We start from the raw sequence: 27,256 nt of genomic DNA on the forward strand, positions 1-27,256 counted from the left end.
AAATAAAGAGCAGGGGGATAGAATCAGAATAATGTGAGTTAGAAGAGACAGTTAAAGGTCATCTAGTCCAACTTCCCTGCAATTAACAAGGACATCTACAGGCAACCCCTGCTCTGCCAATAAATGCTCCTTCTAATAAGGTGACATAAGGCTTCAACAAATTCAACAGAAAGTCTGATGTCTAAGTATGTAATTCTAGAAACTCTGAGGAAAAAATGAACAGATCATAGAAGCGTTTACAGAACAGCTGAAAAGGCCAAATAAGATGTAAGCATGCTGTGCTTCAAATGTGAAAGACATTTTTTATTTTCATCTTGATAAAGTAGTATATTTCAACCCAATTACAACAAAATTACCACAGAATATTAAAAAACGCAAGAAAATACTTAGAAAACTATATATATATATATAGACATTTTCTTAAAAATCTCCAATGTAAACATTAGCATAACAAGTTAAAATAGTATTACAGTTTATTAATACTTAGGTGAGTGCTGTCCACATATATGCTTTAGAATTAATACAATCCTTTTTACAGTTTAACAGGAACACTAAGATTTCTCCTCCAAATCAGAAGGGAGCTCAAGCTTCTTCACCTTCCTGCGGTTTGGTCCCATACACAAGATATTTATCTCAGTTTTCAGGAAAAATGAAAATGCAGCCTTTCAGAATTTATACGTTCGATCAAATTTGCATTCCTGTAATTTTTAGTGTCCTAAATTGTTGACGCTGGTGAAGAGAACAATTGCTACACTAACTTCTGTAATGACAACAGACATCAGCTTTGAAATCTTGTTAAGTAAACTGATTCCTCCTACACGGCAGTGCAATATATTTGTTTAGATGGAGCAAAGATATATATACATATTTTAAAGTCCTGATATTTGCAGCAATTTGTAAATTTGGAAAATTCATTCCTCTCTAAACAATTCAGTGGTGTTTTCTAGTATAAATTCATGCAATTATTAAGCAAAAGCTTGCCATTATCATTAATTAGAAGTATCTTCTTACTTTTGAAAAGAGATTTTATAAACAACTGATGTTATCTATAATTGGACAACAAAAGTACAGTTAGTACAGAGTAAGATATCTGCAAGAAATAAATGTACAACGTTAGAGCAAGTTTTTCATCTTCCATTCAATATGTGAAATAGAAAACAAGTTAGCTGATATTTGTATAATTTGTATATGTAATTTCATACATTAAAATGATTCTTTCAATACATAATACTAAGAAACTAGTAAAAGGGCTAAATATTCCATCAAAATAATATTCAAGGTAGTAATACAACACGTTGACAGAAATACCCCAACATACAGAAAAGGAGAACAAAGCCTTTATTTCTTGAGTTTCTATTCTTATTAAGCAACTGCTCCACAGATTTCTCTTGGGAATTATAAGCAGATAACTGTATTTCTATCCACAGGTATAGATTATCTGCCCTCAGAATTACTAGATACTGGATGAAAAACGTTTTGACATCACAGATGTTGTGGAGTGTGATGGTTGTACCTTTGAAATGGCATGAAACTTACAGCAGAACTGTGATTTTTGTCCACTTTGAAACAAAGAGAATGACATCCATATCTGAAAGTATTAATAACTGATTCTGTTAAAAAAACACCATCTTAAATCATTAATACGTCCTGATGAACAGTATCATTAGTTCACTTGGAGCTCACTGAGTCTTACTTATTATTAGCTTGCTGCTCTGAGTCACTCAACTCCATTTGCTAGCAGGTTCTAATGAATTAATTTAACAGCTACCATGCTGATGTAGACCCACCAATATACACACTGTTTTATAAAATAGAACAAGACATTTTCTAACAAAAATACACCTTAGCACAATTAGGTCACAATTTTGAGCCAATGGTCTTTAATACCGTTATGTCCTTTAAGTACTTGTATTGGTTCAGTCACGATGGCTTATAACTTCAAGCACATTCTATAAGACAATACAATTTCATTTCAACTACCACATCAACAATATATTTCAACAAAAAGTAACTGGCTTTGAGATTATTAATTTTTTAACAATATGTGACTTAATGAATGTATCAACGTAATACTTTATAACTACACCAATATGTTGCCTCATTTAAACCTTGGAATTTATTTTTATTATTGAAAAACTTGATTTAATGGAAAAAGCAAGGTCAGTATACTGCATTCTCTCTATAGAGTGACAGAATCTCTAAATAAATGAAATTCTGAAAAAACATGGTCAATATTTGGATTAATACTGATAGATCATTGCATTTGCTAAAGATCCAAGTCTTGTCTACCCTGATTTTCTTAGAAAACTGTTCCTTTTGTGTGCGACAGGAAAGCAGCATTAAAAAGTAATGCCATTTTATATTGAATAGACTCTAAAGGTTGCAGATGAGCAGCCCTACTAACTTAATATATCTAAAGATAAAATGAGAACGAAATGAAAGTGATACTTCAAATTTCTAAATGCCACACTGTAGGCTAAAGCTTGAAGGAACAACTGCTGGGATCAGACTGGCCTGGGTCCTGCATTGTGTGTTGACAGAGACGTTCAGAACAGGCAGAAAGACCTGGCTGAACCCATCAACTCACTGTGCAGCAGCCACAGAGTAGATCTAAGGACTTAAGAGCGCTCAGCTATTATAAAAATATATGAGACTTGTAAAAAACAATAACTATATGCTACAGAAATGACAATTACACGCATGGAATTAGGTGACACAAGAGAAACTGGTACAATCACCCTGCTGATAGAATCTTCGCTGCAGTTGCAGCTATTTTACATGAACAATATATTGGAATCCTTAATGCCAGCAAGTCATCCTTCGTTAACTGTCATTCCTGATTCTGATGAATAAGCAAAAAAATGGGATTTGTGACAGAGAGTTGTAATTTTATAAAAGACAGCATCTTAGAATGTTCTGAGGTGATAAAAATTTGAGCATTCATGTTCCCAGGCATCTTTTCACAGTCATGCAAGTACTGCCTTCCTGAAGTATCCAAGTGAGGTGGGAAATCTGACTTGTGAAGAAAGGCTTAATTCAATTATCTTGAGATCAGATAAGCCACAGGTGAGTATTTAAATGGATTCGTAATGCACCCACTACACTACCTTATATCACAAACACTATTTGCAGGCTGTAATCTTAGCAGCAGATAATTCAGGTGAAGTTAATAAAGAATAAACTGTACACAGTAAACAAGTTCAGAATTTTTGTGTAATCTACATACATTAAAAATTCATAGAACTAGAACAGAAATGAACTAGTTTTAAGAGTCAAATGTAGATCCAAGAAAAAAATTCCTCCTTGGCAACTAGAAAAAAAAATTAAATTTGGATTGTGCAAAATGAGTTTTCTTACCACTTGCAACTTTTGGAACAAGAAGTCCTTTAATTTGTGAATTATTTCCTGAAAACAAAAACAGCTTCAAACGACAAACAGGTACATTACAAAGGATTTAAAAACATGCTTTCTTTCAGATTTGCTTGCAATTCATTGTTAACGAGGATGTGTGTCATATTTGTACTAACCAAGTCTCTGTTTTCAGAAAAGTGAATTCAGATTTGTTTCAGAGTGGGACCACCATTACAGCTGCTTTTCCTTCCAATGAAGGCAAAGCTTACTCTGCCAGCATTGCATCATACTGAAGAGTTTGGAGAGGTTTTGGCTGACTTGCTACTGGCTTTTCTTCCTTCTTCAGTAAATATTTCAGTTAGACAAGACACCAACAGTAATTCATCTTTTAATTTAAAAAAAAAAAAAAAAGGCTATTTTCCAAGCTGCACTTTCAGATTTTGTATTTTGATCCAGCGCACAGACACTACTTGCTGTTCTTAAAGCACTGATGTAAAGAGTCTGTTATTAATCATCAACACGACTTTTTTTCTCCTGCAGGATAACATTAGATTTCAGTATCTACTGATGTGAGAATAAAACTAATAGATACTAAAATGACAAAATAAACAAATTTAAATTAACATTATTAAAAAACAAAACTTCAGAGAATAAGGATGTTCTTACACAAAGGAAAACCAGAATACAACTGACAGAAAATCTGGATGTACACTGCTTAAACCTAACGAAGAAAATAGTTAACACACAATTGACTGCCTACAGCAGAGCAACTAGTGATACTGAACTGGATTCCAGTTAATCCTTGTTTGAACTTCCATCACTTGTAATAATTCTTGCTTTTTTTTTTTTTCAGTTACTCTTACAGTATTACCATAGCAGAATACTGTTAGTGTCAGATGATTGGTAACAGGCATAACAGGCACTTTCATTACAGGTAATTCTTAATTATCACCACGTGAAGTGTTCTACAAATGAAGAGTATTAATTCCAAACTCACAGTTAATATGAGGGACTGCCCTGTAGCAACAGTGACAAGCTAATAACAAAGTATAACCCAAGACTTGAAAACACCATTTTGTACCATGCTGATTTTGTGGTGGTTTGCAGGAATTAATAATATTGCATCCAGCCTTAAATCAAGACTGAAATTTCACTAAAAAAAAAATTATGATATCTGATTTTAAAGAATTACTTGCCACAAATGAAATCGATTGAAAATATCAAGCTAGAAACATAGAAAAGCTGTTTTTCCACCTGTACCACTTTTCCCTTGTCATCTACTTTGTCAAGTTTTTTAAAAAAACCAATAATAATTTACAAAAAACAAAAACACAACAGTCTTCCCAGTCTTTCTATTTACAAGAGGTTATAAATTAGTGAGGTCATTTAAAGTACATTTTACTGACATAGTAAGTAGTGATAAACATAGCTGTTCTTTCAAGGAAAATTGTCGTGATATAATACTCATGTCTGAACCAGAAAAATGAACATGCGCAAAGGAAGACACAACAACACAAACAAGGAATTTGCTTGAACAGAACAAAGGAGAATATGTGCATTGAAGCTTCACAAAACAAAGGAAATGCTTACAAGTGTGGTGAGCCCTGGTGAAGAGCCCTCATTCTGAGAAAGTGATTACTGACTTCTAAAGAACTTCGTCAAGATACGACCCTTAGTAATGAATGTCTTTTTCAGGATTTAAGTTGATGTAGCTGTAGTCTCTTCAGGAGCTTAAATTATAAATACAAGCTAGGAAGGAATCACAGAGCAACTTAAAGTACATAGTGCCAATATTCAGAATTAGAAAAAGGGTCAAAGATCACCGCTTTGAGGTTCCAGACTTCGTGGCTCTCTTTGATGGCTGCGAGACAGTTTTGGGAAGCGTGTAGTCACTCTCAAGCAACTGCTTTTGCTTACTGCTTCTCCAGAAGGTGGAACATCACTAGGAAGAAAATAAAGGCAGTTTTTTAATAAATTATACGCAAATTATTCTGTCATCATTTTGAACATGAAAAAAGCAGATGTTATGACTGCCTGGCACATCACTGAGAAGTACAGCACACATCTTCAGCTACACAGAACTAAATTCTTTCTACAGGTATCTCTTTCAGTAATGAGAACTAGTAGAACTTCCAATTCTTTATGGAAGGTTGCAAATTACAAGATAAAGCATTGAGCTGCAGTTCGGAAACGGTGGAATAAGCATTTTGAAGTGATAGAAGTACAAGCACAATAGACATAAGCTTGGATGATACTCTACTTAACAATCCTCTAATTGTGGATGGATGTATCATTATGCGATGAAGAACATTAGCAATACATCCCTGTTGGGAACTCCTGCATCTCTTCTGACCCACAACAGACTACAGCCTTACATGAATGAGCCTTTTTGAAAAAGACTCTGAGAAGTACATTAAGCTCAAGAACAAACAGTAACATAAAATTCAAGCTTACCTAGGTGATATTCAGAGGCTATACGCTCCTCGGAAAACTACAGTACAAAGGAATAGCATTGTACTTTTGCCATTCTCTTAGAAGACTTCAGATGGTTTTTAATTACGCTGTTACATACAGACTAATACATAAATTTTGCATTTTGTAACTCGTCTAGGCCGTACAATTACACAGCATACAAAGTCAAGTTTATTTTTATAATTTTTTAAAATTAAAAGTTACTTATTCTCAGATTGAGTTAGTAAGTCCAAAAGGGAGGAACTAATCTTCTGCAGTTCTTGCCATTTTAAATAAATACAGATCTTTTAAAAAAAGATTACCCTGTGTTCCCTTTTCCTGCAGTGACCGTCCTCACAGTTCAGACAACCCTGAAAAAGCCATAGGCACGCGCAGACTCCACTCAAGCACTCTGTACACCCTCATGGGAGAGATCATAGCAAGGCAAAAGACATAAACAAGGCCAAGGGTCAAGTGGAAAATTCACTTGCAAGAAGCAGAATACTTCCTTGAGATAAGAGTAGCTGTATCAGTGGTAGCAATTAGCTTTGGAACTACAATGCACACACTCAATGTTATTTACTTCAGTAATAACAATGTAATTCAGTACGGAAAAAAAATTGTCCAATTTAGATGATAACATTAACAGGAAAAAAAGGATTTGTAATAGTAGTGTATTTCACTTCTCTAACTTTCCTTGCAGAATAGCCTAAAGTAATAGTTAAAATAGCAAGGTAGATGATTTTTCTGAATTAAAATTCACTATGTTCATGAAACAGAGTCTTCCTAGGCAACCAGGAAGTCATTTACATAAAAAAAACCACATGAAGTAACTGTGGCATATATCCTCCTTTAATAACAAGGCTAACAATCTAGATCTTTAATTCTATATTTTCTTTTCAACAAAATCAAATCTCTAAAAATTTAGCATACGTTACCAATTTTTGGTTGCCAAGGATAATAGGACTTCCAACCCCATGGTCCTGTGATACAGTATTTTGAAACTCAACACTACTTTCTAATTTGCTACAGAGAACTCTGATCATGTGCATTCAATTTCAGCTGTGCTCATTAACATTCTTTTAGTACACGAATATTATTATTCAGTGCTTTTATATTGTTTATAAAACTACTGCCATGCATTGTTTATTCTCTAGTGTTTGTAGTACAGCACGGAGTAGTTTCAGAGGGCTGGGTTGTTTTTTAACATACGCATTTTGTAACATGTAGATGTATCCTTGATATTTAAGAGCTGCTATAACTGAATAATTTTTTTTGCCCGCTTGGGCTTTTCTCAAACTAAATTAGGTTAATTTACCAACAGGACGCTGCCAATAGTGCATTACCTTTGTCAGGTCAACAGAAGCTACTTCATGGCTGTATGGCAGTTTGTATTGCAGAAGAAAGCACAGTGTTACGAGCAATTTCTTTAAATTGGTGATGTACTTTTCTGAATGAACATTTTAATACTCAAGCTCCTCCTGCTGGCATGTCCACAGAATTACATGGAAAATGACTTTCCCCCCGGAGAAAAAAATACCATTAAAACGAAAAGTGAAAAAGTGAAAAATAAGGTCCTCTAAAAGGATGAGATATTCATTTATACCAGTCTGTCTTGACAGGAATACTTGAGATAATAACATTCTTAGGATGAACACTGATGTGTGTAAAATAAAAAACAAAATTGCAAGTAATTCTTGCAACTTAAATGACAGTACTTCCAAAGTAAATTCATCAAATAGGAAATTATAGCTGATTTATCTTAAATGTATAAGCAATTTTATTTTTTTTTTAATCACCACAGTGGAAATTCTAAGACAAATCATTATGTCATGTAGATTTAAATAAAGCAGTTTTTTAAATAAAGCAGTTTATAACCAAGATATTCGACCTCAATGCATCCAACACAGAAAGACAAACGGAAGCTTAAAATGAATTTCAGCTGTTATTGGCCTGAAACATTCTCATGGAAACAGAGGATGGATGGTGAAAAAAGATTTGGAGTATTAAAAAAAGTCATACGTTAGTAAATATACATCCTAAGCCCCTTCTCTTCCACACTACTCCAAAAACCAATGCAAGAACTTGCCATTTAATTATTGCTCATTTCAGCTCTGGCTTTTTACTTTGAAATTAAGATGCTGAATTTCAAATAACACCAGCAAGTTTAACTACTAAATTTGGGAAAAGAACGAACAACCACCATCCAAGAACCCATGGCAATAAACTAGGAAGTAAGGACTACTCTTCCATTTCCGTCCAATGTCAACAGATTTAACAATCTTTTTCTGGCCACAGGTCAAATAACCAAGTCTCTGGCACTACATGAGACACTTTTTCAAACCAATGGACTGATATTCTGTGAGCTCTTGGGAAGAAGTATGAGCACATTAAAATGCTCCTGCCAGTACTTCTGGCAAATACAAATGAAGATGAAATACTTGTTTTGAATTTATTTTTGCCAATCTGTATTTGGAATTGAGGAGGAAGGAATAAACATACCTGTATGCAATTCTTTTTGTCCTATTACCTTCTTAACCACTGAAGTCTTAACAGGGTTTAATTTTGTAGGCTGAGATTGGCAGTTGTGCCAGAACCTGTTCGCCATGCATGAACCTGTTCAGCCATAGGATACTCAAGTACTGAAGGCTCAAGTTCTCTGCATTCTCACCTTGTCTCAGTCTGAAGAAAAAACGCAACCAGCTGAGAATCAATTCCTTCTTCCCACCAGGTCATTGTTTAGAATTTCAGCATTCCTGATTGATCTGCCTCGCATTTGCTTGCACACCAATCCTGTTGCATTGATTTTGTCTAGGTGTCAAGTTCTGCCTGAGGTGCATCTATAGAAAATAGCTTAAAATTACTGCCTTTTTAATCAGCTTCTAGTTTCTTCAGACCCTTTCATTAATGTCTTAACTCTACGTGCATCAAAATGTAAACCCAGCTTTCTGTGTTTTTCTTTACATACATAGCACATGGAACAGCAGTATTCTCTTAGATGGCATCACATAAATACATAAAGAAATGTATTTTCCGTCTCATTTTCAACTCTTGAATAATGGTGGAGAGAGAAGTTTCTTATAAAAATAATATGCATGGAATTGGAATTACTTTTGTACCAGTCTGAGATCAGAATAGAGTCTAGTAGTAATAAACGCATCCTGGGAGCACAGTAAAGCTCAGGATCAAGCTGCTTATTCACATGGAAATACATCTCTGGAAACAGCAACAATTGTAGTAGTACCTGATGCACCACATGAAGAATGGCATTAGCAGGCAGAAAAAACACATAAGTTTCTGTTGACAGTTTCTTGTGGGATTCATGTTTCTGTGCCCATACTATATTAAAGACATTTTTATTAATCAAACAAGAAATAATGCTGATCTGCCAGTACAACATATCTCAGCACCTTCTGCCAATTGCAATCAGCTGTAACATCTGTTCAGTGACTAAGATTGTGATTTAAAATAATTTTATATACTTCAGTAACACCTACTAATCTGGTTAATACTTTTTTCCAGTTGCTGAAGCATAAAACAAATTGGAGGCATGTTCTTGTCATTATTCCTGACTTCGCAGAAATTAAATTTAGCTATGAATGAGAAACATGATCTACACTTACTAATGTAAAAGACTGCGTTTGGAAGTTTAAATAGTCAGCTATTATCATAAGAGATATAAAAACATGGATAAAATTGTTCCCCTACAACTTGATATTGAAATTTCCGAAGATACCACTACAACAAAGATGTCAGGTTAAATACTGAACAACAGCTCCCTTAAAGTTTAGGTCTGGATTGACCAAGAAATTAAAAACATCAGTTCTAGTACTAGAAAGGAGCAAGATGATGGAGAATTTTTATCTTGGAGCAGTTTCATTTTGCAAGCAGCAGGAGAAAAGACTTCTTGTAAGACGCCTATACAGCACATGCCTATGGTTCCTCTTGGCAATGTTACTGTACATGGTCAAAGACCAACAGGCTATGCTGATACAACCAAAAGACTATTTATGCTCTAGATAGGTGATATAACAACTTGACTGCAGTAACAAAATCTCTACATGAAGCATTTCTTCCTTTTAGACATACAGCTGCCCTGTGCCTTGAGAAACGTGGGCACAGGAAATTGCTGGAGTCATGGAATCACCGAGGTTAGTAAAGACCTACAAGATCATCCAGTCCAACATCCACCAATCACCAATAGTTCACTAATCCACATCCTTCAACGCAATGTCTGAACATTCCTTGAACACCTCCAGGCTTAGTGACTCCACCACCTCCCTGGGCAGTCCATTCCAGTACCTGACCACTCCTTCAGAAAAGCAGTATTTCCTAATACCCAGCCTGAATCTCCCCTGGTGCAACTTGAGGCCATTCCCTCTTATCCTGCCACTATTTACACAATAGAAAAGGCTGACCCCAAGCTCACTACAGCCTCCCTTCAGGTAGCTATAGAGAGTGATAAGGTCACCCGAGCCCTCTCCAGCAGGAATAATCCCAGCTCACTCAAATAAGGTTGATGCTCCAGATCCTTCACCAGCTTTGCTGGCCTTCTCTAGACACGCTCCAGGACTTTGATATCTTACTTGCAGTGAGCAGCCCAAAAAACTGAATGCAGTACTTGAGGTGTGGCCTCGCCAGTCCTTAGGATTGAGATGTATTTGACTCAGCTGTAGAAGTGAAAACATGATAAAATATTCACTCTGCCTGACAATGCAAACCAGTCCCATTTAATTTTCACATGGTCATGCCTAGCTATTCTCAACAGCTAGTCCTTTGCTTAGGGATTTGTCTTCTTCATCTTTAGAAGTCTTCTACTGAAAGACTTTAAAAGAAGTAAGGCATTCAGAGTGGTTCAGTATATTTATGACTTACCCAGAAACTGTATTAAGACTAATAAATTAAGTCTCTTATAAAGAATTTATGAGTTCTTACAGCTTCAAATCAAGTTCTAAAAAAGAGATTTGAGACATGGATTAATAAGAAAGATTCTTCTGCTCATTACACAGTTGCAAAATTAACAATTTTATGCAAGCTGTTTATGAGGCGCAGATTTCTAACATTTTCTACAGGGAACAGCAATTTCTGCAGACCCACACATTAGGGGTTCTTTTTCCCAATATATCAACAACTTTACTGAACACTTAAGTATGACTGCATTATACTTAAATCTGAAAGTAAATTTTCACAGTGCCCCAGAATAATCAATTGCTGAGGCACTGTGTCATTAATCATATGAAGATCTGAAGAAAAATTACTCTGGTATGCTCCTGGAGACAGTGATTTCTGCATAGACATCAATAGTTCAGGTCATTTTACATTTTTTGAAGTGATCTGTATCTAATTTTGATCTAATTCACACCTACAGAAAAAGGTATTTGGATGCTTCTGAAGCACTCCCAAGAATATTCTTAAAAAATTAGCAACAAGTACTTTCATTATTGATATTTCAACGGGGACAAGTGATATGACATGCAAGTATAGACAAGCATATACACAAACGGACAATAATTACACCAAGTTGTTCCAGAATTCTTCTACTAACCATTCATGGATTCTGCTATTATCTCAGCAGTGCAAAATATAATAAGGTACATCATAAAAATAGCATCTGAAATACAACCGAATTCAGTGGGCCCTGTTTAGCGCTGAAAGATTAACAAAGCCAAGAAAAAAGGCTACCATGTGATGTTTTGAATTTCCACTGCTGGCCTGTGGCTAATTCATGCTGCTCTTGCATAAAGGACAACTGAAATATTTTTCAACAGGACTTCAAAATGAGGAAAAGAAATATCCCACCTCCTTCTGAAAAGTTAAGCATAAACAAACTGGTTATGGTCTGGATTAAAGCCAAATACATATGCAAGTATAAGGACATCTCCCTCATGAAGATTATTTGCCTTGTCTATTTGAATGGATGCATCCATTTTTCCATTACAGACAGTGTTGCACAGAAATGAGAATGAAGAAGCAATGGAAGACTGCAATGCAAGACGTATAAAACAGGTTTTTCCTAAACCACATTTTCTCAAGTATTCATTACCCCTTCCTGCGCAAAGAGAAAGGAATAAAGCTTATACTTCCATCTCTCAGCAAATTCTCTTCAAAATATTTTCATCTTTGAAACAGTAACTAAACGTAATCTTGGTTTTATACCCCTTACAGAATACTTTGTTTTCTTGAAACTGAGCACAGAATATTTGCTACACCAGACATCTGCATACCAACATCCTATGTGGAGTTGAATCTTTATCCCCCCCCGGGTTTATTTTCAAACAAAAGATGAAATACCTTCTGCATAACAGACAGTAAAAATTCTGTGTCTACCCTAAGCCTCGTATTTTGCTGTTATTTCACCTACCACAGCCATTTCCAATTAAAAAAAAAAAAAAAACAAATTGCCATTACTTACATGAAATGGCTTGTTTGCTGAGTGCACAAAAGACACGCATTCTTTCCTACTGTCGTCTTTTTTACTAACATACATTCCCTCCATTCATTCCAACCTGCTTCAAGCTTTCTCACCTCCGTTATTCTAGCTCTACTCATTCATTCTCTATTCCCCACATTCTCCAGTTTTATTTTCTTTATCAATTCACATCAACAGCCACAACACCCTACTGCCCAATACTTTCCCAACTATTTTGTTTGCTGATAATTACGCTTGCTGCTTCTCTCAAACTCTTGTGCTCAGTTGATACTATCTAGCAGATTCAAACCTAAACCTCTGTTGTCCGTAAGTCAATCCTTCCTACAGATCCCCATCTAAATCAATTCACTCCAGCTTTAAAAACCTACACATCAACTCATCTCTTTCAAATAAATTCATTTATCTAATTCATATTTCAGTTTGCTTTAATTTCACATTTTCTTTATTGTAATACAGGCTTCGGTTCCCTGTTGACTCAAGTTTTCAACCACATTGATCTCATTCAGAAAACCTGCTGAGTCTTTCATATCTTTTATTCTATCGCCCAAAACAAATTTTGTGAAAGCTACTAGTTCAAGGCAATTTCAGTACTCTTCTGCAGGCTGTAAACTCCACTTCAAAGTTCCTGCTAGAAAAGTCACTGCAGTTAACAGAACTGCTCCTCTGTCTATATGCACTGTTTTCAAATTAAACAGGAACCTAAATGCTGAGCTGTGCACTCTAACATGCTATGAAAATGACACCTGCTTGTACATAGAAATCTGCATTTGGTTTCTATATGTCATTAATTATATTAACCAGTGTTAATAGAAGCATACTGATACACAATGCCTACAAGAAACATACATTAATTCTATGATATATAGAATAACTTACATATAAGTATCTAACAGCATGAAAAGCAATCACATGACAGGAAGAAGTGTATTTTATTTGCTCTTAATTTCACTTTGGAATATCATGCCACTTTATCAACACAGATAACAAAAAAAAAAGTAAGTAAATTTGCAGACCTTAAGTCTGAACCAACTAAGAGGATGCAGAACAGTTACTTACCATGTGGAAAAGCACAGCAGATTTGCAACAAATGCTACCTGATAAAGATCTGACTGACTTTTTCAGTGACTATTCAAGTTTTGAGTTTCCAATACGTTAGAGCCAGGATCAAAGTTCTATTTCACACAATCTGTGAAATCCCGGAAAATTCAGATTGTTAAATTTCAATCTATTTATGGAAGGTGTTGCCATGGATTTTTTTTTTTTTTTTTTAAAGATATGAGATTTTTACTTCAACGATCATCAGCGCTTGGCATCACAGTTCTGCTGAAAGATAGATGCTGCATAATGTGTCTACATGGTTTTATGAGTAGATCAATCAATTAACATGGCAATAAATTAGCTTCATTACCATGTTTCAGGTATTAGGAGATGCTTTACCAATTAAAATTCACATACTTAAGCAAATGCTAGTCCCATTTTCTTCAAGTAAATTATATACCTCTTTATCAAAGTACATGCTTACTGTTACAGAACATAAAAGATTTGCTGAAGCAATACTGAACTCAGTGCCAAGCTGGTAACGCAGGCTGTCACTTCAAAGGATGCAATCAAGTGAAAATTTGCCCATTGGCAATAGTTTAAGACCTATAAGATGAACAGTCATTTATGCTGTTAGAAGCCACATGTAGGTGCAACAGCTTTTACAGACATCCCATCACCAACTCATTTTTTGAAAAATTTGTTCAGAATTGCATTTAAGATTTCCTTACATCCCACTGACACTGTCTGCAGTGCTTCAGGGTTAGATCACAGTTTGATGATCTTTATATGTGAAGACATTAGCGTCTGTGTATTCAAAAATCTTATTTAAAATACTATTCCACAAATGTTTCTGTGAAGAGATTTAAGTTCATCCTTCAACAGTGCCTGTGTCTGCTGTATAATAAACTATATTAATAAACTATATCCAGTGGAGAGAAGCTATTGAATGAAATATTAACTGATAGGCAGCATATTTCAAAAGTAATTTTGAAAATGTGAATACAGACATTTGCATTGACAAAGCAATAAGGCCAACTAAGTGGCACTATTCTCATTTGAATTATTATTTCTATTATTTAAGAAAAAGCTCTAGAGAAATAATACACAGACGTTTGCTAAAAGAATCCTCTTGTCATGTCAGGATACGAAGGAATATTTGAGAACCTGCTATAATTCACTGCTTCAATGAGAATTATGAAATTGACAAAAACAATTCCAAAAAGAAAAGGTAGCGCCCTTGAATGCAACCTGTGGTATGGCAGGAATAGCCATTGTATTTCCTAATCTAATAGTCTCTGGTTTGAATTATTGTTCACTTATATCTTACTTTAATACTCATTTTGTCAACATCTTTATGATCCCCTGAAATGCTAAGCTAACAATAGCTAATAGCTAAGCCAACAAATGCTAAGCTAACAATAATGCTAAGCTAACAATAAACTACTCTGTGTACATTTGAAAACAAAAAACATAATTTATTACAAACCTCAAAATTGAACATGTTGAGGAGGAAAATCTAGCCTTGAGCAGCATGTTACTCTGCTTTACTGCTTGTGTGGAATGAACAAAAGATAGGAGCTTAAATAGTACCTGTTATACTTCAATTCAGACATTACCAGTTTCTTTTCCTGCTGCACATGTAAAACAGCTGATTATTAAATGAAGTTGATGAGGAATTATTTCACTACATCTCAGAACTGTATAGAATAATCTTAAAATGAAATATAATGGGACAGGAAGAAAAATAATTTGAGTTAAAAATTCAATTGCAAATGTATTCTGAATTTGCCAGCATGAAAAACTGAAGATGACTGAACAAAAAGCTGTATATGGGCCCATTGACTAAAAGCACTCAAAATCATTTCCATCTTTATAGCCCTCAGTTTGATTCTATAAAGTGAGTTCATAAGAAGGTGAGATATTTGACTCTACAGACATCATTGTGCCATTTCTGACAACCTCAAGGTGCCTCCTAAAATTGATCCCGATAAAACTTAAAATACAAAAGCTACAAAATAAAACTTAGCATTCCTCCATTTTCCTATGCATCTTTTAAAAAATACAGCTTTCTTGAAATTAACCTTAAACTTGAAAATCTAAAACTCTTCTGCATAAGACCATGCAAGCACTCCATTTAAGTATGCTCCCTTTCACTGAAACGTTTTCAAACCTAAATGGATCTTGATTTTGAAAACCAGCCTAACCACAGAGGCACAGAGCCTGTGTCACGGTTGTATGATTTTTTGTTATCAGCACTCCACATCATAACATCATGTAGAGCACACCATGAGTTAAAGAAATAATGCTCCAGTTCTGCGGATTTTGATTTTTTCCAGGCACCTTTCACTGCTCCATTTCTGTTTTCTGTTCAGAGGGAAAGATAAAGATAAAACTGCTCACAATCCACAAGGCAGCCCCTTCTGCTGCTCGTCTCTGCAGTGCGTGCTCCCTAGCTGTCTCGCCCTTAGCTTTAAGAGTAGGGACTTTGCTTTTGGATACTCTCTCCCTCATTTTATCTGATTTATTAGCTTCAATTTAAATTATACGGGATCATATTGTGTTATTGCACATTCTGATATCATGTTTAGTAAATTAGTTTTCTCCATTAGCTTGTTGCCACTGTTTTGTTTTCAAGCCCATCTCCCTGCCTTTTCTCCCCCTTTTCTCCCTTCCTCCTCCCCCAGGGTGAGGGTCCATGGGTCTCCATGCCCCATTAGTCATGGAACAGGGCCAAACTGGACCTGAAACCATTCACAGCCTGTACAGACTTGTGAAGAGCAAACTTACTACAATGCCTTACTATGAATAGATTTAGCACACAGCATACAGAAAATCTATTAGTAAAACTTAACGTCACTTGCAAAAGCAAATTTGCACGAATATCAGTTTTTAAAAGTGCTCTACAAAGTTCTTTACAGTATTTGTAAATCATATGTTCATAGCAAAACAAAGGCTTAATGAATGTTATCCCAATGTGACTGATTATCAAAGGGTTTGCTTTCAGGTTATTAGCAGACAAGACTGTGTTAAGTTATTTCTGGACACATTCAAAGTTAACACCAGTGAAGTCAGAACATACACTACCAAAGCTCACCTAGAAAGAATGCAAGAGCTTGACTTTTTAATTTGGTAAGAACACACTAACAGTGATCCACCCTCATTCCTCAAAACTGAACACAAAAACACAAAACCCACAAAAGCAAATCAAAACACAAATTTTAAAGCCCAAAGAGAAAAAAACTGAAAACAAGCACTTTTTGAAAAATCTGCATCAATGCATATTCTTCATGTTGAAAGATTTACACAGTGATTTTGTTCAAAACTGCAAATAAAGAAAAGTTAGCATATACATCATATATTCATTTAAGTATAACACAAGCATTTATAATTTGAGCAGATGCTGGGTATCAGAAAAAAAAATAAGTAACACTGTTTTGAAGATTTGGGAGATGTTGGAAGTATATTTTAAATTGTGCTGAAAAAGGCTAAGTATTTTCTTGAATACTTGACAGATACTTACACAAAAAAGGGCATCAGCTGAATTAGAGTCTCTTTTTTGGGATTGGCTGCAAATTCTGGCACAACTTGAATAACTTTGTTCATTACATTCCTTAGGTAATTTTGCAGCTGTTTGCGACGCTCTTCTACAAATTTTGCATCCTAAAAATAGAAATAACAATGTAAGCAGTGCAAGTAATTTTTTTTAATTTTCAATTCTATTGTATCAATAATAATTGTTCTAATAAGCATCCAATTTAATCTTTTGATGATCCATGCACATTCTGTTTAAAGAAATATGTTGGTGATTTCTAAAAACATGCAAACAAGGAAAGAACACCTCGACCCTGCACTTGAATAAAGACAGTCACATCCAACCTAGCAAAAACCCGTGTCACAAAAACAACCACTGATACTGACTTCTCTCCTTGGCAGAATGTCTCTTCTGTGAGCCAAAATTCTTTTTCCAATAGTAAATCTGCAAAAATCATCAGGTGCTGCAGGCATTGTGATCACCTGGTTTCAATGTCACATTAAGGTCTTTGGAAACAAAGTCAAAATCACAATTAGCTGCAGTTCTCAAAAGAAGAGTATTTTGTAGGATGTCTGTTCAGCCTGCATTATTTGTGTAAGAAATATGATTGAAACCATTCTGTGTTTCTTGCAAAAATAAAAAGACAACTGAATAATACAGCACTGTAAATACAGTTGACATGCCACCAGAGAATTTCAGTATATTAAAAAGATCAAGTCACGCAGGGGATACAGATTTGAAGATTACTCCTTCCTTGGAAAAACAGACTAATTCATCATCGAAGCAGGGATGCTCCTTTGAATTCAGGACAATCACTGCAGAGTTTCTAGAACACTTACTAACATTTTGTTCTTGTATCTCATTAGAAGTTGGCAGTCATGGCAATACTTTTATGAGATAGAGAGAATGAGAAAGATTCTGAATGGCATTTCCCAAAGTAGACCTTCAAATTCAGAGTTACAAAATCCACCATGTTAACTGAAGCATATTTGCAAATATTGGCAACAAAGACATTCTAAAAAAGCATAAGCTTATTTTCACCTTCAACACTTTCTCTTGACTTCTGTTTGCAGATGAATATTTAACAGCCTGTAATTGTAATTGCTGCAGACGTTCATTTTACAGGCATTAAAATGCTACACAGTGCTTAAGTTTATAAAATTCTAAAGTATATACAAATATACTTTTTTCTTCGACATTCCAAAGTTCTATTAACACACAGAAGAATTGAGATAGTAGAGAAATAAGAAAAATGAAAGCAAACAAACACTACCACAACCACGTTATACAGTTCACTGTTTCTTTTCCATCTGTTCCATTACTTTTTTCAGCAAGTTTACTACATTCATGCCCATCCCCCACAGGTCATGCAGCAAATATTTCTGGTATTAAATGACTTACTGAATAATGAAAAACTAAAGCAGCCTGAAAACTCTTGGAAAATGATATTTCATGTAGAAAAGTTCTGAATTGTTAACACCTCTGCAACCCACTCTACAGTCACAGCCCTGCACCCTCAACCTAGTACAATCACTGCTTGGTCAGAACAGAGCAACAGCTTGCTCACGCCCAGCAGTACTGATCAAGTCTGGACAAGAGTGCAGAACAGAAGTCTACACAAGCTGTTGGGAAACATTAAAGCAAAAATTTTTACATGTGCTGACACATAGAAGAAATAAATAGAATGTGAGGAATAAATAAATCGAGTCAATTTTCACCAAGATACTCATTTCTCCTGTTCTACTAGTTCTCTGGCTAGCTCAAGGAGCAACTTTGCCTTGTTATCTTTTCACTCAAAGGATTTCAATCTCCACACGCATCAGTCAAGACACTGATTTGCTACTGCCAGCTGCATGAGGCAGAAGACAGCAAAGCATGTCACAGGGTGTCCCACATCAATCTCAAAAAAAAAAGCTTTTGTGAAACAAGTTTGGTACTGAAAGCCACAGGAACACCAAATGATACTTGGCCTCAGAGAACCTTTTATATACGGAGTAATCGTTTCCCCCGCTCTGTGTAGTACAGAGATGTGAGGAGCATCACTTTGCAAGCCTGCACCCAGTGCTGAGGCAGCCTCAGGTTTGATCCCTTCCAGTGAACCAGACTCATCCCCCACTGCACTTTCTTGATTCTGTTTTTATCACTTCCCTCAATATTGTTTTACCAAAGCCCCCCAAATTTTTATTTATTTGTAATACAATCATTAGCAGTTTTTCAATTAGGACCTTTTGGTCACAAGTCCTCAACAACACTATCTGTGGGGAAATCATTTTAATTACATTAAAATTTGTTCTTACGCAGAATCTGCTTTCTTTAATCCCACCTGTTTGCTGCACATATATTTAAACAAGTACATTCCCTCTCGCAGGCTGGACCACTACTTCAGTTATAAACACAGGAGCAAAATGCCAAATGCAGGTACTTTCCATTGCTCATCTTAATGTAAAACATGTCACTAACTGCAGATAATATCTGCACAAAGTCTTCTAGTTAATCTGCCAGAAGATGCTCGGAAAATGCATTTTTGCTATTTACAGTTGATCTAACCAGAGCCCATAACACAGGTTTTTTTTCTGCCATTTCTTTATGTGAAATACTGAAAGAAAAAAAAAAAAAAACAACACAGGAGCTATACTCAACCTTGAAACACAGTTAAAAAAGCTTTTAGCCTGATCTAAATTTAATCTCCAAACTAAGCACTGAGCAATCTCGACCACAACTTTCTTTACCAGGCCCACTTTCCTCATCAGAAACAATGTAATCTAGGATCAGAACGATGTAGATGCACATCCGTACTTTGTCATCACAGGCTTCACAACAGCAGATTGGCTACTCGGAAATTACTTTGTCATTGTTACTGCCAGTTAGAACAGTGACCAAGAGTTCTTGTCACAAGCCCATAAATAAAGCAGTTGGTAAATAAAACACATTGGACCCAATTATCTACCATTGACAATTTAGTATTGCATATACCCACTAACAAAGGATATTTTTACAAGCAATAATTAAAGGAAATTAAAATTAATTAAAAGGAAACTAAATTAAAGCAGTAACTAAAAGGAAAAAAAGGATTCTGTTTCGGACTTACTAGTGAAGTAAAAATACTTTCTGTGGCAACTTTGGCGATTGGACATAAATTTATGTGTCAAAACATGCATATCCAATGACACAAAAAACAGCAAGGATCATTCTCTAAGATTCAATACGTGGAGTTGCTCGTGCCCGATCTGCCTGTAATCTGGAGATGAGGTCTTTTGTGTTTTTTTTTTCAAATTACAAACACATTTACCCTTGCAAAATCTCCAGCATTTCACAGATTAAATGTTAAACACTTTTTTTCTTCCAGAAAGTACATACATGCACCAGTACTAAGTAAAGGAAGGCATTGTCTCACTGACAATGTTACTACCATGGTTCAAAAAGAGAGCTGCTCTCAGGAATATGTACAGTTACTACTAAAAAGATCTGAAATTCAAGAGAAACATGTAGAAGAAAATGAATTAGTAGGATGAATAAATAGTAGGTCTTCTCATTAACAAGGAGAATAAAGAACTTCTTGAATCATCAAACATCTTATTTTCAAAAAAGACATCACCAACAGGAGTCAAAAAACAGATGATAAAAATAAATACTTGAGTAACTGCAGAATTTTTTTTTTTTCCCCCTAAAAGTACATACCAAAAATGGCACTAGAACCATCCTCACACATATTCAGATCTTATAACTTCAGGAGCTGTAACTGTTTACAGAACACAAATTATATATCACTTGAAATTATTAAAAAAAAAAAAAAAAGTTACTTTATACTAAGCTTTCTTCATTTCAATGTAGAACACAGCGGATCCTTCCATAACCACTTTGGGAACATTCATTTTTAAGCACTTTCTTCCGAGCAACAGGTACAATCTCACTAATTGACTAATTGTGAAACCAAAATGCAAGGCTAACTGGCCCTTTCAGTTCTGCTAAATGTGTCTGGTGGTAAACTGAATGTTGCCTCCAAACTTGAAGAAATTTAACTGTTCCACATAAAACATCTCCCAGTCTGTTCTTGATCAGCCCAATCCTTAAATCCACAGAACTACATGGGGCAAAAGGGTGTTCAAAGCAGACAGGAGCTCTGATTTTAAGATCTGAGATTTCAGTTCAGACAAACTCTTCACATGCTCACCTATTCTATGGACAGCTACTACTGCTCTTTGTAAAGATGCTGAATCTGACTTAGAGCTACCTTTCAGACAGAGACTGTGTTCTGGCTGAAGAGAAAGCCTCACATATTCAGTGCCACTTGAATTACAACTCATGACAGCATCCAGCAACTAGCTGTGACTCATTTATACAGAAAATACAGACATTCCGACTTAAGTCTATATGCATCTTGGTCACATTTACCATCAGTTCACATAAACTCACACTGCACACAGATTGTTAAATGAGATCTAGCACAGCAGCATAAACACTCGATTTGTAGGCATATTTTACAGAAAAATGAAACTGCTACGGGTTCTGCACAATTACTCTCCCAAATTATTTCCTAGCCCACAGTTCAACAGCATATATTTTTTCATTAGCAGTTCACAAAATTTCAGTTAACAACCAAAATTGCTTCAGATTGTAGATGCATTAAAGCACAACTGGGAAAATACATCATTCTTCTCGTTTAATTTGGAATTTATATCACCCACAATATTTTATGAAATTGTTTTTGACTGAAAATTTGCCAAATTCCTGCCCACAAGACACCAGTACCAAACTACAAATTTCTAAGAACAAGAGTATACAATATAAATCTTACAGACTGTCAAAAGACATTAAAAGATTTTAAGCTTTAAAAACAAGAAGCAGAGCCTGACATACCAAAATTAACGTTACTGTGTTTTGCAATACTTCATTACAGGCCAAGTTAACTCCAGCTTGCAGTTGAAATCATTTCACACAACTGCTGGTCTTTCAATAGACTGCTATTATGTAGCAGATGGCAAAACACTGATATTCCACACTGTTAGTGGGAAGCTCACTTAAGGTGATTCAAACATTTTCCATCAACTGTTGAAAATGGTATGATTGCCATGGTTACCTGCCATGACTTAAGGACAGACAAAACACATTCTGGTTTGCTGCTGCTGCTGCAAACAATATAAAACCTCCTGTTTCTGATGCTCTAAATACCAGTTATTATTTAACTAACCTATTGTTAGTGCAAGGGTTAAAAAAAAAAACAAACAAACAAAAAAAAAAACGCACAGCTCAGGGTTCAACTCAATTAAAAGTAAATACAGCTTAGGACCTTAACAAGAGCTGTATCAGCCTCTGCATTATCACATCTAGAATCCTTTCCTAAATGAACCAAACAACAGTGCTATTATAGAAACCCCATGCAGAAATAAGATTATTTTGGTGAACCTTAGTATTTCGCACCAGTTTGGTTAATCAGCCTTTAAGAAGTTACATCATTTTCTCTTCACAAGATGTACACCTCTAAATGAAGCTGAAAATCAGAGCTAGAATAGGAACTAAATCAATTGCTGATCTACTCCTATCATTTCATTACTATTATGCCAAAATAAGTCATCTTCAAATTATGAAGTTACATTTCCATCCTAGTTGTAAAACCAATTTCTGTACAGCAGAAAAAAACTAGCATTACAAGACAAAACATGAGCACAGAATGCATGGAATTACCAGAAGTGACTATCCCACTGAGTGACTTTCTGTACATTTCTCGCTCAATGAAACAAACCGGAATTCAAGGGGATAAGATACGAAGAATAAATCAAGGAAAATCTTTCTTTCCACTGGAGTTTCTACGTGATGGTAATCATTACTCCGGATTTCTCTTACCAAAACAGCTGACTCATTTTCAACTCTACCCTTCTACTCTACTTCATTTTACTGATCCCAGAAAGAAAGCAATCCTTTTCGGTAAGTAATTTGACAGCAACACTTTCATTAGCATTTCTAATTGCGTGATTTCTGGGACATCTACCACATCGCACAGAGCTGCCCAGTAAAGCCCAGCTTCACTGCAGATGACTACTTGGTCACCAGAACAGTTGCAAGCTCTATCTATACCTCACAAAAATGTCAGTTCCCTATCCCCCCCCCCCCCCGGGGTAATTTTTGAAAGAAATCTTATTTTGAGTAAGAGAGTAGTTTATATATCACTGCATGACCTAACTGGCCATACTAAGATTTTACTCATGCTTTCTTAGAACATATAACATGGCTGATTAGATCTTCTCCAAGCACAAGCACGTTAATAGATACGTGGAAATGTACTTGAACTGTGGGAATTCCACTAGCCCCATAAAAACAGCTAGAATTCCTTTTCAGAGTAAGCCTGGAACCTTAATCATAAGCTACTCAGCATTTTCAAGCAAGCCTGCATCCAGCCAAAAGGATAAGCCTTCTCAAAACCCACACTGAGAAAAAGTGTTTAATGTGAAAAAAATATATATCAACAAAGAAGAGAAAGCTTAAGAACAAAGCCAGAACTAACCTGTTTTCAGTGCTGTGCTTAATTCCACTGCTGGAAACATTTAATTGGTAATGTTATGCTAACAAAATCCAGACTCATCTAAATATTTTATTATTTAAAAGCATAAATGTTCACTACACGTCTATTTGTAAACTGGTTAGGAATCAAATGTTCATTAAGAAAAACATACAAAACTGCAGCCTACAGCATTACCCCTAGGGCTTATATCTTTGCTCACCTGTCGAGCAGGGAAATTTTATTTCTACTTTCTCCTTAGTCTTAGTATGTGTCAGTCTACTCTTTATTCAGGAGCTTCTAGAAGCTATCAAAAAATCTCATGAAATTGAGACCCATTTTCACTAGCCTATGTTGCAGCAATAACAAAAATGTTAAAATCCATCTCCTACTCCAAAGAGTAGATTCCTTTAATAGAAGATACCCTCTAATAGGACCTACTATTGATTCTCATTGCCTGTTTGTTAATAATGCCTGCATGTAAAGATATTTTATAAGGAACAGCAAGTAACACCAAATTTTTATTTCAGAAGAGATATCCTGCATTTTGCGTGATCTGAAATATTCAGTTTTCTAAAGAAAAATTAAGCTACACCAAGTACTTCTATTATCAGCAGTCCCTAAAATGCAATATACCAAAGAAAGATCAGAATATACTTTATAATAATACAATGAAGTATTTGCTACAATATTTCTGTAATATAAAAAAAAGAAAGATTTCTTAGATAGTGATACAACCAAAAAACTGAAGAAAAAAAAAACCTCTTTTTCCAAGTGCTGTATACATAAAAGCTCAATTGCATCTATTTCAGTTAACAGGTCAGAGGATCTGCGTGGATCCAGGAATCCACATTAGACACTGACAGTGAAATTGGCTGGATGGACCAGAGACCACTGATATGACAGTATAGCCATTTATCACTTCCTATAAACTAGGAATGATAATTGCTTCTGCCCTACACACACTATTAAATATGTCATTGGATTTCAACTTACCTAAGACTCAAAAACTGAAGTACTCTGTAGCCTGCCTTGATGCACACATGGCAGTGAGAGAAAATTTCTAGTCACAGAAAGCTTAAGAATACTCACACCAAAGATGAAGTTCTTTTTATTTCTGTCAGTATGGTACTTCAATTAAGTTACTTATTTGTGGACTGGATTGTATTAACTTAATCTCCATAATTAAGCGCCTTTGTGAACTGAGATTCCCACTTACAAAGTAACATGACAAACGCAAACAGCAACATTTCTTTTATGGTTATAGAATGCCACATTAACACTGTTAAAGAATTAACATATATGGATAAATACGCAAAATTAATTTGAATTCTTTCCTGGTTTGAACACAATAGAAATGGACCCCTTTCGTTTCTTCATTATCAAACTAATATAATCAAAATAATCAAGCATGCATGTCAAACTTATATTACTCATTTTTCAAAAACCCACAAGCAAGAAAGTATATGAAAATAATACAGCGTAGTAGTTGAGCTCACTAAGAAGGCTGAAAATTAAGATCACTTTAAAAATCAAGAACAATGTAGACTTCAGGCATAGATATTACATCACCCAATAGCAAATTAAGTAAGCATTAATGAAAGCAATCCTCAACTTCAAATTAATTCACTTTTAATTAAGGATTTATATTTCCAAAGCTTTCTCCCTTTAATAAATGCGCTCCAATTCTGAAACACCAAAGAGTCATAATTTTCTACTAATTCTATTCAAAGACATCAGACATCAAAGCTTACTCCTAAGAAGTATTATTTGGTCTACGGGCCCAAAGGCATTAGCTAGAAATTCCGCTTTTTCTCTTTTTTCCTCTCCTAAGTAACAGCTCACTATTACAGCGTGACTTTGACTAATTAGTTTGATGCAGGATAGTTTCTGTGGCCTACTAAATCCGATAAAGTACAAAAACACAAACATCCAATACTTCTGACCTCAATTCAAGTCAAATATACTTAAATTTTAGTATGTCCTGAAGTGCTTTGCTGAATCAGAATGCAAAAACATCCAAGCCTAAAGTGGCTTCCTTCCCTACGACTTCCCTGTAAGACATTATTTTTGAGTCATTCCTTTTCAAGCTACCTGTATTTCTTCTCTCACTGTCTAAGTACCAGTTAAAAAAACTGCTATCATGGGAATAAAAAGTTGCAAGTGTACACCCAACATATTTTACAAATACATGTAGAATACATTTAGTCCAAAGCTAATGCATTGAAAGCAATACAAAAACTTTAATGACTTGCTCAACTGTTACTTCTGTAGTTATCAATTGTGTAACTAAAATAATAATTTAATTAGTATATGAAGTAATTAGGATGAAAGAGTATAAAGAGAGCTTAAAAGAAGTCCTTCCTTATTTATTGAGGTGGCCAATGTGCAACCGCTTAAAAAAAAAAAAAAAAAGAATCAGCATCCAGTGGTTTAGTATAGAAGTTTTAAAGTTATAAGCGTGATTTAATCCCCTTATATTTTAGTTGTGATAGTTAGATTTAGTTTTCAGATTATTTATTCACTGTAAAGATTAACAACTTAAATCAGCTTTCAGGATGTATATTGAAGATTTTTGCCTTATATTAAAACTATTAAACATCCTAGAGTTTTGGTAATCAAGAATTGAATAATGTACTTTGGAAAAACCTCCTCTCATTTAAGGTCTTCAAAGGATGAACATTTTTACTGTATCATCAGTGTAGTCACAACAGATAAATGGCCCAAGCTTTTAAGTGACATTAAGCCTTCAAAATATTTGCATCTACTTTTTCTTAATCAGAAACTCTTTTAATTCTTTTCAGTTTAAGGACAGAATGCTGTCAAACTAGCATTAAAACATATAATCATGCTCTGATATTCTGGCTTCTTGTCTAATACATATCAATAAGTTATAGAATTATAAAAATTCTTTTTCCTCCCTTCCTTTCTCCCTTCAAAAAAAAAAAAATAAAATGCAGTTCTAATGCTTATGCTGTCCATAAAAATAATGTAAAGTTTTAAAAATTGTTCAGAAATTCTCTGACTCATAGTCAATGTGCACTTCAAGAAAATGATAATCATCTTTTTTACATGTGTGAAGGAAAGGTTACTTTCTGAACTCTTACTGATACTATGAATTAATTTAATTACCTTATTTCCAATAGCTTTTTTTGGTGGAAAGTTAAAAGTCCTCACTTGGTGGTATTTATTCTGTAATTTATGATGCAAGCTTCTGAACTCTGCATATCTTCGATAAACATTCCATTCATCGTCCTTTATTCTTATATAAACCTGCAAAACATAGACATGAAAGAAAATATTTTTTTTCCCCTAATTCTTAGGCTATTTTCCAACTATTTTAACTTGCAATCCATTTCCTCCTCTTCTGAAGATTTCTGTCTTTGATGAAACACTATGCTGGCTCACATATACATGAAGATCAACAGGCACATCTGGCCAGAAGAGCAGATCCCAAGCTGCATTTCCACTGCATCACTTCTTACCCATAAAGACTTGTAGTTTCAAATACTGCTCTCCTCCCCCACTTTTAGGCTTCATTTCCATGAAAGTTTTTCTCCCTGCTTGAGGAGCAGCATTCAAGCACTGCGACCCCCCCCCCCCCCCCGAAAGACCATTTGAAGTACATAACATAAAAAGAAACATGAGGAAACATATGAATCAGTCAGTATTAAACAGGAAGTCTGTTGAGCTGCAAAGGATTTTAAACATTAAAGGAATGGTTATTGATGATAATTTTTGGTGAGCTCATAAGCTTATGAGCAATAACAGCCTTACCTAATTAGGGCATGTTTATCTTTAATCTTATTATGTGCAACTTAAAAATGTTTATTACTCTGCAAATAAGGAAGATTTGCAAGTAGCCATGTAAATATTGGAATCTTGTTAAGAATCACAAAATCAGTTTCATTATCTTAAGTTTCAGCCACTGGTAATAATGGAATTCAGCATGTTTTGT

General features: G+C 35.0%; 1 protein-coding gene across 7 annotated transcripts in view; it reads right to left on the reverse strand.

Annotated features, from left to right (window-relative positions):
• Positions 1 to 277: 277 nt before the first annotated feature.
• Positions 278 to 27,256, reverse strand: part of SNX29 (sorting nexin 29) — a 73,926-nt gene continuing 46,947 nt past the window's right edge. For 4 of the 7 annotated variants that reach the window (XM_042827544.1, XM_042827543.1, XM_042827540.1 and 1 more), the window contains exon 20: positions 26,554 to 26,571. Coding sequence is in view for 3 of the 7 variants with exons in the window: in XM_042827545.1 (XP_042683479.1) it covers positions 5,164 to 5,293; positions 16,794 to 16,933; positions 26,431 to 26,571 (411 nt within the window). In the remaining 4 variants the exon portion in view is untranslated. Of the gene's footprint in view, positions 5,294 to 8,473; positions 8,643 to 16,793; positions 16,934 to 26,430; positions 26,572 to 27,256 lie in introns of those variants that run through there. The other 3 variants (XM_042827538.1, XM_042827545.1, XM_042827541.1) reach the window with 3 other exon arrangements.

Source organism: Centrocercus urophasianus, unplaced genomic scaffold (assembly GCF_019232065.1).
Source record: "Centrocercus urophasianus isolate 14NV4802_14NV808 unplaced genomic scaffold, USGS_Curo_1.0 seq_29, whole genome shotgun sequence".
Taxonomy (NCBI): Eukaryota; Metazoa; Chordata; class Aves; order Galliformes; family Phasianidae; genus Centrocercus; species Centrocercus urophasianus.